The 13,715-nt window shown below is 41.9% G+C and overlaps 1 protein-coding gene across 2 annotated transcripts; it reads right to left on the bottom strand.

The window, feature by feature from the left end:
* Window positions 1–4,430: 4,430 nt before the first annotated feature.
* On the bottom strand, window positions 4,431–12,937 carry LSM6 (LSM6 homolog, U6 small nuclear RNA associated (S. cerevisiae)). Of its 2 annotated transcripts, none has more exons than XM_010576032.1 (3): window positions 12,790–12,897; window positions 9,213–9,326; window positions 4,431–4,590 (listed from the first exon to the last, which is right to left on the bottom strand). In XM_010576032.1, exons 1-3 carry the CDS (start codon window positions 12,881–12,883, stop codon window positions 4,538–4,540), a joined length of 261 nt encoding a protein of 86 aa, XP_010574334.1. In that variant the 5' UTR covers window positions 12,884–12,897; the 3' UTR covers window positions 4,431–4,537. The 2 variants fall into 2 exon arrangements, with proteins under 2 accessions (XP_010574334.1, XP_010574325.1); XM_010576023.1 differs by lacking the exon at window positions 4,431–4,590 and adding an exon at window positions 7,436–7,701 and having other exon boundaries at window positions 12,790–12,937.
* Between the last annotated feature and the right edge of the window lie 778 nt (window positions 12,938–13,715).

Below are 13,715 nucleotides of genomic sequence, written 5' to 3'. Positions count from 1 at the left end.
GGGCTTCCCAGCTCCTCCTCGTATCTGCCTTGTCACTGCAGGCTGCTCTGGTGATCAGGACTCTCGGCCAAACCTGGCCACTGTCACCAAGCTCGCCCCGCTCCCTGCCAGTGGCTCCTTGCTCACAGCGGATCGAATTTAGGGTCCAATTTCTTGTCATCATTAGAGCTGCCATCAGGAGATGCTGAACGAACTGCTGGCAGCTTGCAGCCCCGACTAGAGCTAGAGGAACGGAGTAACAACCCCATCGGATGGCTGGCTTTTCTTCAGCCAGCAGACCCTTAAGAGGCAGCGTCAGATGTCCCAGGGCCACTGGGAGGGGGGCTGGCCCTGTGATGCAGGAAAGCTATTAAAGATGGAGGGGCGAAAGAGCACTTGGTGCCCTTTAGTCTTCCCCCTCCTTGGATAAATGTGTGTCTGACAGCCGAATGAGTTCGTGTTGGTGCTCAGGCCGCTCTCCCTGCAGGACACCACAAAGCTCTGTCCTGTCCCGTGACTAAAGGAGGTACACCAACATGTAGGTGACACCACTGCGTTTCATTTCTGCAGCTCCAGCAGTGCCTACATTTGATCTTGCTTGGGGTCTGACCGGTGTGGGAGTCTGTCTGGAGCAGACATCGTGGTGACCTCTGCCCGGGGCACCCCGTGAAAACTGGAGGCAGGCTTGCAGACACCCCACTTATTAGCACTGTTCCCATCAGCCTGTTCCGCTCTACAGCTTGTCCTTCAGAAGTGAAACAAGATGCCGGGCTGGCACTGAGTACTGCCGCTGACAGCCCAGCTCTCATCTGTTTAACCAGTTTGAAAGTACAGGAACTGGTGGTACTGGGCTCTCAGCAGCCTGCTCTCCTCTGCACTTGAAAGAGGCCTTATAGTCACTGAATTTCAAGATATAGTGCAAGTCCTATAGTTTTCTTTCCTTTTGTCAGTGGAAGCAGAAAGTAGTTCAGGGGAGGGGGGGAAGAGTTTGCATTATTGCTTCTGTTCCAGTTTGTAATTGCCCATATTTTATACACAAAAGAGAGTACCTTTATTCCATATTAATGACTAATCTTTTCCTGAAACCAGCTGGTCCCTTATGGCTTTTCCTTACTATCTTAATCCTAAGCTAAACTATCCCTTGCTTGTAATTCCAGTGTAATAAAGAAGCAGCTCCAGACCTCTGACAATCTGCAGGGGAAACGTCAAACACGTCACAGCCATTCTCGCACAGTGGCCGGTCTGAAAACAGTATTCCGGGTAAGTGTCGGTCTTTGCATCACAGTATAGTGTTACAGCATTGCATGGTCTTCTTCAGCTGCTGCCGTGCATTGGGCACACATTTTCATTATGCCAGGTCCAGTGAGGACCGTTTCTCCACTGGCTTCCACCTGACAAAAGGGGAAGAGCAGCAGAGTGCAGACCCTGAAACAGCAGTGTTGGGTGTTCCCTGCAGCTCTGTGCAAAGCTACGGGGAGAAGGGAGAAGAGCTTCAAACAAGCGAGACCCAGACCCAACCCACCTGTAACAGCATAGGCTGTACCGCAGCGCTGACCTGGCTCTGCTCACCCCCGAAGCTGGCGGCAGTCTCTGGGCAGGGCAGGACGCGCTGCCAGGGGGCTGCTGTATGCAGATTTAGCAGTCCCAGTCAGCAGAGCTGCAGCATTAATTGCTGGGCTGATGTGAAATACAGCCTTACGCAGAGTTCATCCTTGCTGCCTGCTCTTGAGCAGAGGAACTCAGTAGCTTCAAAGCCTCACCCAAACCAAATGTCACAACCATCTCTTCCTTAGAGATGGAAAAAATCCCGTCACAGTCATTACCGTGACACGAGCACCTACCAGCAGCCTTGAACTGCACGTTTGAATACCAAGTGACAGGCAGATGTTTCCAATAAGAAATACAGCCCTCTCCATAGCCTCTGGTTGCATCACCCACCAGGACAGCATTGCCTCAGCCTTCTCTGGCCAGAGCTTTGACCTGCTGGAGTCACTTGAGCTCAGCCAGGCTCTGCGTATCACTCTGATGATGGGGCCCAGACAGACATAAGACCACGTGGCACTGCTGTCACTAGAGAAGAGGTTTGCCTTTTTCCTGTCATAAATTTCTTTGTTAGTAGAAAGCTGGCAAGGAGAAGGGACATAAGACAACTTACACCCTGCCTATTGTTTTTTCTGCAGCATTTGTGTAGTGGGTTTCTAGAAGAAAAAAACCCCACCACACTTGGGATTTTAAAATAGCACTAGGGAAAACTGCATGCTTTTTAATAGTATCAATATCAATATTAATCAATATCAATAATATTGATAATTAAGGTAGACTATAAACAATGTAACTTGAAATTTCATCAATGAAGTGCACAGAAGGATTATAAACCCGGTAACGTCGCAGGCTCTTTGATGCAGAAACTTTCTCCTTACAGACTGCTTCTACATCTCCACATCATTGGGGCACAACAGGGACAGTAGATGTGGAGCAGGTGCAGTGGAGATCAGTCCGTAATACGAGCACGGATGTAAGCAACCCAGAGCTGACTCTCAAGAGCAAGCTGGCTGCTTCATTGACAGGTTGAGAAATGCTTTGCTACTGCAAGATAATAAGGGTTATAACAAGTTAAAAGTCCTTCCCAGTCAGCTAGAGGCCACCTGAGTCCTGCGAACAAAGTTTGGTGGGGGGTTACAGGAGAGTGGGCAGGTTGATCAAGTAGAGAGCTTGAAGGTGGCAACAGTTAGCTGAGTCCCGTTCACAAGGATCTGCTCATTAGACCAACAAAGCTGGCAGCACCGTCTTATTTAAGAACATTTCAGGTCACCTTTAAAACAAAGAGCAGTGGCCAACTGTGAGAAGAGCAGTTAAAAACGCACAGTAGGAGAGCAGTAAAAACCCATGGTAGTCCCACAGGGAGAATGGAGAACAATGCCTACAGACTGGCACCTCAGGGCTGACCTCTGCATGTCTGTGGCTCTGTGTTTGGGGAGACCTGGGAAAAGATGTTTCTCTGACATCTAGTTAGGCGGGAGGTTGGCAGAAGTACCGGCAGGTCCTTCCATTTCTATCCAGTTGACTGTTCTTGTTATTCCTCTATCACACTTACCGAAGAGTGACAGTGGATTCAGATGTTACGGCTGGGAATGAACTGACACATACACATCCATGCAACATACAATGTGAGCCTCCTTCCCTTAAAAATTCAGCCTAAAAAAAACCCAAACCACCCTTTATTTTATTTGGTAACTACTCCAGCTGTTCTGCACTAGAGGAGGGGGTTGAGGAGAGAGAGAGTGAGGTGGTGCAGGGCTCTTTCTAGATCTTAGTAAGAAAGGCCCAGCCACCAATATCTTAATGCCTGCTTCAATAAGACAGAATAAGACGAGGAATACAGACAGCAAGTAAATTGTACATCCCTTCAGATGCTGGGCACCCTGCATTCATGTAGCATCAGACAGAGCCCAGATGGATTTTCCCACGCTGCGCTGTGCAGAGAAGATGCAACCCCATCTGTGGGGAGCAGCTCTCCCTTTACACCACTTGAGCTATTTTACAATTTTCTTACAAGAAAACAATCCTCTTTCTAAAGGATGTTCTCATGAGAACTTGTCGCTGCTCTGTTAGATAAAGGCAAGGCCAGGCAGGTGGTGTAATCACGATACTGAGTGGGAGCTGCCCATGAGTTATGCCGTTACAATGAGCTGGCAGAGGTGTCCTGCAGCCGAGGGGTCCGTGCAGCCCAACGGAGACCTGAAAGCCACGCTGGGCATGCAGCCCAGCCCAGCCTGAAGCTGCTGTGTGGATCACTGACTCCTAAACATCCCTCAGTCAGGATCAACACAGCAGCTCAGGAAAAGCCTCCTCCCATCCAATTTCTCAGCGTTGGAGAACAGTTTGGCACAGGAACTTGAGACTTTGAAACTGCTGGCTCCACAGTCTGTTTGCTTTCAAAACTGACACAGGGCTGGCACTGGCCACGGGCACAGGTTGGCATATTAAGGATCAGGCATTGCTTTGGCACCATCAGTCAAACGTTTGAAGGCCGTCACTTTGCAATTTCACACTTTCTTGGCTACTGTGAACAATGCAGCCGAAATCTGCAGCTGTGGGGCACAGCTGGTTTTTGGAACTGGGTAACAGCCTTAGGACTTAATGGGCAAGTCATACCCAGAAAGGGTCTTGGGTAGCTGTTTTGTCATTGTAACATTGTGAAGAAGATAGATAGAAGGAATTCCAATAAATAATGTTCAGAGTGGTTTGCGTTAAGATTCCCTTTGAACTAGGAACCAAGTGGCAACAAATCATACAACTGAGTGGTCATCAGTGTATATACCTTTAAAGCAAAACTTTCCTAGCATGCTCTGCTCCCTTTATATAGGGGCACTCTAGGGCACTGCAGGCTTTAGTAGTAACCTGGCTTCTGGCTGCCCTACCTGCCACGCAGTGAGTACTTACCTCCTTCTTCCAGACTTGCTTTCTCTACTTCCACAGGATGTGTTGCGCTGCTGCTCCCAGCCGGGCTTTTGTTTAAGGAGATGTGGCTTAGTTTGGTTTTTCAAGTGCAAACAACTTACACGGGATGTGGGGATGTAGCAAGTCCAGAGTTACTGCTCTTCCCAGAGTCTATGAACACATGGAAGGGGGTGGGGTAGTGGTTGAATGGCCTTGGTTTCATGAAGTGATCTCATAGCACAGAAGTACTAACTATGTATGTGAATGCAGCTTTAGCCTTTGAAATTCAATTCATTGTTTGTTAGTTTTGGATTACTTAATTTTGGGTGCATTCTTCTAAGACAAGTGATGGACAAGCACTTGCAAGTTGCTCAAGGAGTGTTTCATTGTCAGTCCTCATCTAGATGAGCTTGATCCACAAGTAAAACCGTTTTATACACAGGTACTGGGGCAAGAGCACTATGATATGGTAAATGAGGTAACATGAAGGACACGAGCATTAGTATCTAATACAGTCTTTTGTGTGTGAAGACGTATTGCATTTGTAAGAGTGTATTTGTATCTCCCAAGGGGAAAAAGATCTTATAAATTAGGCTAAGTCATTTTTAAGGACCAAGAGTTTGTGAAATACACTGTTCTACTTTGATGTTTAAATACATATATAATGGAATGGCTTACTTTAAAACTTAAACTTTGGATAGCGTTCCATGTGCTATTCTGAAACTTGTCCGGCCAGTGTCTGATTTACTTGCAACTGGTATGTTGTCCTACAGAATATAGTAAGTCAAAACAAAACCTAAGAGATAAGTAAAATAAATCCAAGATGAATGTTTCCTCCAACTCAAAACAGACTACATCCAAACACTGGACTGCCTAATTGAAGTGAAGCTTAAATGTACACTTGATTTAAACATAGGGGCTAAAAATTGAATTAAGGGGGAAAAATCTTATAAAATGTAAACAAAGGTCAGTGACTGTGGGAATTAAATGTTTAATTTCTTTAGCTACTTCTAAAATTTGCATATGAATTACAACAGCTCATCTTTAGTGCAAATTTTCCTATCATCTACCTCACATAGTAAATAGTGACTTCATGATCTAGAATACATCAAAAAAACCCTCAGCAGGTAAACTACATAGTATTTTCTAAGTTCAGATTTAGTATGTGATTAGACCATCTGAAGTAGCAGATCACAACTAAAAAACGTTTTACAACTAGACTTGTAGAAACACAACTGCAGTTAAAAAGTTAGCAATGCAAACGAGAGTAAATCAAAGTCTGTGCAAAATGTGTTGCTATAGGTGGGTAGGTGGAAGAGGAGATAAAGGCGGAGAAAGAAGAGGGGAAAAAAAATAACCCCATATTAAAATTTAAAAAAAAAGAAACAAAAAAAGAAAACAAACAAACAAACAAACCACCAATCCCAGAGAGTCTCCAGGAGTGAAAGCATACCGCAACCTGCCAGCTGCATACAGATGACAAAAAAAAAATAGAAACTGTATGCTCCACTTGGAGGTACATCCTCCTTTTTTTTAAAATAAGTCACTTACAGAAGAACAAGCTGGTGATTTGTACTTACATCCTGGACCCTTTTAAACCCTTGTCAGAAAATGATAAATTATTGAAGCATATTATAAAGAGCATCTCTAGATCTGTGTTCTGTAGTGGCTTCTGAAGTCTTTCATGTGGAAAGGTTAACTACTGATTGCAAAATCGAATTATTCCTTGATCTTAAAAAAAAAAAAAATATATATATAATTAAAAATTTGCAACCCACATTCTCTCCCTTGGACAACTGAAATGTTACTATTCCCTGCTTGCTTTAGAGCTACTGGTACTTGAAAAGAATGGGCCAATGTTACATTCACACAATTGTCTTGTGTTTATCTATCCACAACTAGAAATATTTTTGTTCCTGGAGGCACTATAAACCACCAAAAGAATAAAGCAGGGCTTCAGAAAACTAATTTAAAAAATTTGGCTAAATAACCTCACCATGAGGTACATTACCCGAACTTATAACTTTATCCAGAGGAACAAGAAAACATTCTGAGTATATGGATGTTGAGTGCAGTAACACTCGGACTAAGAAATATCTGAACGTTCAGGGTTTTCTTCTTGGCTGACTGCATGTAAAAGGAGAAAAGATATTTTATAAATTGGATGGATTTTATAAATCCATGTAAAACTGAGCTGGATATAGTCACTGGGCTTTGATTATCAGGGAGCACTGTTGCAAAATATAAACAAGTTCTGACTCCATTGCCTACACAGAGGTTTCCCCTATCTAAAGCATGCCCCATACTGCAAGTATTTGTTCTCATTTCTGGCTAGCACATAAAGAAAAAGAATATATAGATGGTACTAGGTTGGGTGGGAAGTGGATGGGAGAGAGAGTGAACTGTCTGAAGAGGATACACATGGCATGTTTGCAAAAGCTTTTAGATTCCTAGTCTGCTTTCAGGAGTAGCTTTAGATATTAGTTAAAATTGTTTTTTACTAAAGAAGTCCATTGTGTTTGGTAGTGATGCAGGGAAAAAAGGTAACTGCAAGCTCAAGTAGGGTGAGGGATACAGAGGCAGGAGGTGAAGCAGCTACTAGCTGTTTCGGCACACCAACAGAGAGCTTTTCACCTGTGACTGACTTCCTCAGCTGGCACAGAGCTTTCTTTTCACCCTTAGGGCTTTTCTTCCATTTGATTCAATTCTTTCCCCACCCCTAACTGTTGAAGTGTCACTGTTGATCCCTTGATACAATCCACAATTCAAGATTTTTTGGACAGCTGAACTTTTTACCTGATGACTCTTACTAGTTTGGCATTTAAAGCTGACCCTGTGTTTTCCAAAAGGGACAGGTCATTGTCACCAAAACATTAGTATTTCCCTTCCCAACATCAGTTAAACTATTGTTTTGCCATCAATACAAGGCTGTGATTTGCAATTACTCCATGCCTACTTACCTTCCAATCAGTATTTCTGTAAATGCTAGCATAATTAAATGAGCTGTTGCTTTGAATTAGTCTTGCGGCACGATTACATGCGTCTCTTTTATTATTTTTTTTCTGTACAGTGGAACAAAGCAATGCTTTGAAACAAAAACATTTGGGAAGTTTACACTGGTTTACATTTATTTAAAAAAATATTTAAACACTTGTGTATTTCACCTGTAGATTATTAACTACAAATCAAATAGGGCTCATAATTTTGAAGAGGTTCACAAGTACAAAACAGTCTCCTTCCGGCATCTTCACATCCTCCTCTTCTGTGTGCTTATGTACAATACTGTGAAAAGGAGAAAGCGGCACATATAAGAGGACCCTGGTAAATAATGTGCAGAAGCCTGTTTATTTAAAACATCTTGTTTCCATGGCTTGTAAAACAACAGTGTAATGAATCTCATTCAGCATGAATGAAGTCAGGAAACCTTTTAAGTCCAGGTTTCAATAAATGCTATCAAATTTACACATTATTTATTACTTTGGTTCAGTATTTATTATATTCGCAGCCAAACTATACTCCAGCAGATGCAGGCTGAACAGAGGAAGAATAAAGCCAGCTAACCTGCAGCATTACTGAGGGGAGCTTGAGAGAGTTTCTAAGCAGCAGAATTACACGTGTCAGACACTAATGCTATGATCTTTCAACAAAAGCTGGAAATCCCAAGCACTTAAGGCAAAACTAATGATTACCTATGAAGGAGCAGACATCTTCCACCTGCTTGGCTGGTGATATCCCCAGAACAGATCTATTCACAACATGAAACTGCATTGTGCTTCTAAACCTGGGGTGTCTCAAGTTCTCTGCTCAGCCTCCTGCCTCTCATCTAAAAGTTTTAACTTTTAGAATAGATTCTTATTCCCTTAATTGATTCTCCAGCTGCAATGTCACTGCACTCCTTAGCATAATAATCCAAATTCCTTGCAAAAAGTATTTGGCCTCATTCAAGGATTATTTCTCCTCCCAAAACACTCTTTCACACTGGTGCCACATTCTCTTTGATTCTTTTTGTAACACAGGATTCAGTTCTGGTTTCTTTTTATTCCCTCCCTCCATCCTGTCCTCCATTTTCTTCTCAAGTAACTTGGTCAACCTCTGCTTCATTTACACTCTCTACAAGCCTCCTCACATCTGACTTGTGAACCTTTTCTATTTTTAGATATTCTTCTCCCTGGCCTGTCCTGCTATTACAGCCTAACTGATACCACAGAATCATTTCAGGAGCCTGAGATTGTCCCTGAAGTGCACTAAAATCCACCTACTGCACTGGGATATTCAAAGGCTCAATAGTAAAGTACAAGTGATTTTCTTGACTGGTGGTAAAATCTTTACTCATAAAGATGACAACAGCCTTCAGTACTAATGAACAGCATTCATTCAGGTCTGGACAACTGCATCACAAGCAAGTATTACAGTGTCATCAATACCTGTACTGTATCATAAATTTACACAGTAGTTTGCCTAACAAAACACAGAAACTTCTATGGAGCAGAGGCCATCTAAGTAGGCAGTAAGTGCAAAAGAGTAAACCTGTCAAATGACAGGAAATAAGCTCTAAAGAAGGCTAGAAAAGAGCATGCTTCTCTAAATGAACTTCAAGTTCAGAGGCAAAAAGGGCCACAGGAATGCAGAAAAGCGAAACTGTAAAAAGTAAATATGTTAAGGTTTCCATGAAAGGCTAAAACTAATATTCTTACATGCAGCTTGCTTACACCTTAGCCACTCCTCAAATTCAGAAGTAAATATCAAAATGCAATCTTCTAATGAGCAATAACATAAGGAGGAGGAGGAGTTACCATTATTTCCTCGGATAAATGCATCCCCGTACTTGTTCTTTAATTGTCCATTTACATATTCTTCAGTCTGTTCCAGAGCTATGTTCATATACCCATCCAGGCAAGCCAGGACACCTGAAGACAGTGACAGTTTAAAAGTGAATCAGCTTAAACTTATTTTAAAACAAACAAAAATGCTGTGTGTAGCACTGTGTTTGAGTAGTGCTGATAAAACCTGTATCTTCATAACAAACTAAGAGCCCAAGCTTGGCCAGATGAGTCAGTAGATCAGAGTACTCTTCAAAGAATTAAGCTGGGAGTGACGAATCCCAGGCACCCTAGTAGCAATTTAATCAGTTGATACAAGAGTTGGGAGGAAAAAGAAGTCATTAAGGTATGACTTTCAAAAGATTGACAATTTCCACTTTGAAAGTTTAAGTTGTCCCTTCTCACTTGTGTTTTAAGCCACACACCTGAAAAGAACCTGTGACATTAAGTGTAACTGGATGACCTAAGGGCAAGGCTATGTAAATTGAGTTTTCATCAAAACTTGTGAAGGATATAGCTGAAAACCCTTTTAATACAGGACACCATACACACTTTTTCTTATTTATCTTCATGCTTGCAGATCTAGAACACTGGCTGCAAGTCTCTGATATAAATTCTACATCATTTTCAACAGGCAAAGGGTTTTCAAATGACACTGAAATCCTCCCACAAAAATAAAATTACACTGTTTAATTAACGCAACTCGAGAAAAAGTCTCTGCCATTTGTAATATTAGATGTTCTTTTGATCAGGAAAATGTGCATTTGAGTAGCCCTGATTTTAGACAAGTACTTATGTTCTCACTTCTCATAGCCCCTGCTGAAGGCTGTACCTTGTTCACACAGTACTTCCTATGTGCTGGTAGCATGATAGCATTTTTTCATTCAAAACCAGTCCTTGGTATTTACACCCACCCTTAAGATCAGAACCATGGCCATCTACAAATTTAACTTGCCTGATCAACAAAGAGACTATTCATGTAAGGAACTGAATGTAGGGATTAACAGATATAAAGAATTGCTCAGAGAATGCAATCTGATTTGTTAATTGTGCACATAAAACAACTTGCACACACAGACAATACTAATTTTTTCCTCTGTTTGAAAAACACTTTATTTACCTGGCATTAAAACCTGAAATCTAGTGTATTGGCGGTACTTGGGGAGGGGGAGAAAACTCCAGTCTGAGAATCCTCCTCTAGGACACGTTCTCATTTTTCAGAACAGTTACTGTAATATCTTCCATTAAATAATCAGGAATTCAAGTTCTGCCAACTCGTAACGGTTTGACGATTACTATTTTCCTTTATATTTTTCTTTCCTCTGTTTCCACAAAAATAGGAAAAACTGAGTGCTCACTAAGTGTTACTAAATGCACCAAAAAACCCAAACCAAACCAAAGTCAGAACTCTTTTTCACTCCAGTAATCCCAAGTGCTCCATGTAACAACAGAAAACAAAAAAATGTTTGTCCAAAATTAAAATTGGACTGTGGATTTTCTTAAGCCACCACTCAGTAGGCCGTAAATGCAGTATTTTCAAACTGTTTTGCTCCTAGAGTGCATTCATGGTTGTTCCACTCTCTTCCTCCATTTTTCTGTGTTTACCCTCAGGCCACTAATGGTATTAAATATTGTCACTGCCCATCCTGGCTAGTACTTTATCTGTTTTATCTATATGTAGAGATGTTTTAATGTACATATCAATCTCTAGGCATAGAAATCATACATATTAATTTATCACTGATTACTTTCTTAGGGCTTCTTCCCTTAGGTGTGCACAGCACTTGGCAGTGAATCAAGACATTCTACGGTTACACGTCAACACTTGTATTAGGCCACGTTTGTGCATATGGTGGCTTGGAGGGTAGAGGTACAGACATAAAATTAGCAACACAGCCTAGAGGAAGAATCTAGACAGATCTGCAACAAAAGCCTGAGATGCTGGCTTTTTTAATGTTTGGCTTTTACAAATGTTGGTCAAACTTCTGCAGAAAACAATCTGAATGCATATTTTTCAAATGAGAACAGTATACAGGTTTTTAACTGCAGGATCACGTCAAGTGGGAAGGAAGAAAAGCAGAGTGAAGCAAGGAAGGGAGGGGGAAAAATCCAGTAACAAATAAGGGTGTTCAAAGGAACTATGGTTCGATTCCTGGTAGGTCTGATTGCAGGCATGTTAGACTAGCCTTTTTGAGGGGAAAGCTGAGCAATTTATCCGCAGCAGTTACAAATGGATCTTACCGAGCAGAAGGTATCAATGTTCTCAAAGAGAACAGAAAGTGCATCTAAAAACCAAATCTGGTTTGGCCCTGCCTTGTATGTACCTTCAGGTAAATGATGACTTGCTTTAATTGACTTTCATGAGCTGTTGCTACATTCTCCTGCAAGAAAGAGTTTATGGAGGCCAAAGACCAAAGAGAAGCAGTAAAGTTTTTAAGCCACCAACCCCACCTGAAGTGCTCAGACAATGTGGTTCTCAAAGAAATGGCAGATTGCAAATCTTCTCAGCTGAGAGACACTAAAGAGGAACAGGAAGGGATAAGGTGGCACTGTTTGCTGTGAGTGAACCATAACAGTTTAAAACTGTCATAATACAAAGATTCTTTGTCACAGCACAAACAAGTCTCCTCTCACAGTGCTGAGCCAGTTGAATTAAACCTATCTGAAGTGGTGATCTGTAGCAGAACTATAATGTTTAAGTCATTTCAGAATAAAATGTCTAAATTGGGCACAACAGGAGATACATGATAGTTTTACTTAAGTTTGGATACTACTAAAAAAATTGGACAGGCCAGCAGTCTTATCCTGATGGGAGTAGGACCAGGACGTTTCAATGAACAGAGAAGTTTAATTTACTGGTTAAAAAAACCCTATAATCCTACATACAGTGGATGAAGGTATACAGATAGGCTGAAGAATTGTGGAATAAAACTGCTGGACTGTGTTAAAATGAACTGGGCATATAGCAGCGAAAGCCACAGTAAGCTTTCTCCTGTATCTCCATAAGTCTTGATCCAGCACATGTCTAGGCAGTTGTTTAACCAAGAATGTAAATAATGCTTTCATCCCTCATGTAAAGAGTAGGCTTATGACTGATGGCACAGTTTACTGTTTGAAGATTTTTCTGGACCAAGGTCTATGCTAGGAATTGGAAAACAGGAAGGTGAAGAAAAGGGTAGTTCCAACAAGGGTTGCTATCAGAGCATTGAAAAGGGGACTGACCGGCCATTTCAGGAATTGTAATTCCAGCCAATCTTTACAAATATCAGTATAGATGCTCAGAATCATCCTGAGACTCCAGCCTAACCATCTGTGACTAAGGACACTAATGATTTAGATAAGTAATTTTAATCTCTAAATCCACTGTTAACCTCCTTTTCATCAGTTTCTCCAGAGCTGATTTTCTATTTTTAATGTCACCATTCTGAGACCTATATTCACACACTCCAACATCTGGATCACACTGTTTTGCTTTTCAAAAGCAATGCATCTGTTTTGGGCTCTTCAAACGATGACTTTACTCACTGTGAGAAAAAGAAGGAGAACTTACCTCGATAATCAACTCCAGAATTTAATTTTACAACAACTGGCCTTCCAATGATTTGTTTTAGAAAGTCACTAGGGGTTTGCTTCCGTAGACTCATCTTGATCTTTTCTGGTAAGCTGGGAAGGTAAGTGAGAGAAAACATTTGGATAAGCAACACGCTCACACATGGTCTTTAAACACTCAGTATGGACAGGCAGTCCCCTGACTCTTAATACTTTCAGTAGGAGAAAATTTCGAAGGAGATAAAAGCAAAACCTTAAGGGTGGAGGTGGAGAGACAGAGCACCTGGATCCACAGTATTAAACTTTCCCTTTGGCATTTCTGTAACTTCTGGATTCAGTAAGAATCCTTGTGTGCCACGCTGTGCATCTTGCAAACTTCCAACAGAGCCAAAGGCCTCATCTCTGTACACCTTTTGCTAAAATGGTTTTACTAAAATTAAGAAAGCTAAGCCATAATAAGTGGTTCGTATCTTTAGGGGGTGGAGGGAGAAGCCAGTACATGCTCTATACACAGAAGTCTGTACTGGAACAGCAAGAGAAGGATTTCTGATCTCAGCTCACAAATACGAGCAAAGAATAAATTTGAAAGGATGCCTTCAAATGAATCAGTTAAGTTAGACTAAGTTTAGAACTGAGGCTTGCGATTAAGTTGTGCAGAGACCTGCCAAGATGCTGCGATTTAAAAATTGGTGGTGCAGCACACACCCAGTTTGGTATGAGACCCTCCTTCAGTCAGTATTGCTCAACTTCTGCTTTGATATCACTTTGCCTGAGTAACAGCTGTTCTGCATTTTTAAATCAACGGTAGACAGCAGTGCTAACGCTGGCTCCCACTTTCTGTGGCAAACCGCCGTAAGCTCCTCCAGCCGAGCAAGGACCGTCACTGGTTTTCCTATCGACACACAATCTCGCGGGCGACGCTGGCAC

The sequence above is a fragment of the Haliaeetus leucocephalus genome, unplaced genomic scaffold, assembly GCF_000737465.1.
Source record: "Haliaeetus leucocephalus isolate CR32 unplaced genomic scaffold, Haliaeetus_leucocephalus-4.0 Scaffold21, whole genome shotgun sequence".
Lineage (NCBI taxonomy): Eukaryota > Metazoa > Chordata > Aves > Accipitriformes > Accipitridae > Haliaeetus > Haliaeetus leucocephalus.
Note: the sequence above shows the minus strand (reverse complement) of the source record. Positions and strands in the feature narration are given on the sequence as shown.

Bases quoted from the DNA above. Each gene is read 5' to 3' on its own strand.
- LSM6 (XM_010576023.1), bottom strand. From the start codon at position 12,928: ATGTTTTCTCTCACTTACCTTCCCAGCTTACCAGAAAAGATCAAGATG. The intron at 9,327-12,789 runs GTAAGTTCTCCT...CACTGTCTTCAG, and splicing joins TTCTGGAGTTGATTATCGAG to GTGTCCTGGCTTGCCTGGAT. The intron at 7,702-9,212 runs GTAACTCCTCCT...TCCTTTTCACAG, and splicing joins ATTTATCCGAGGAAATAATG to TATTGTACATAAGCACACAG.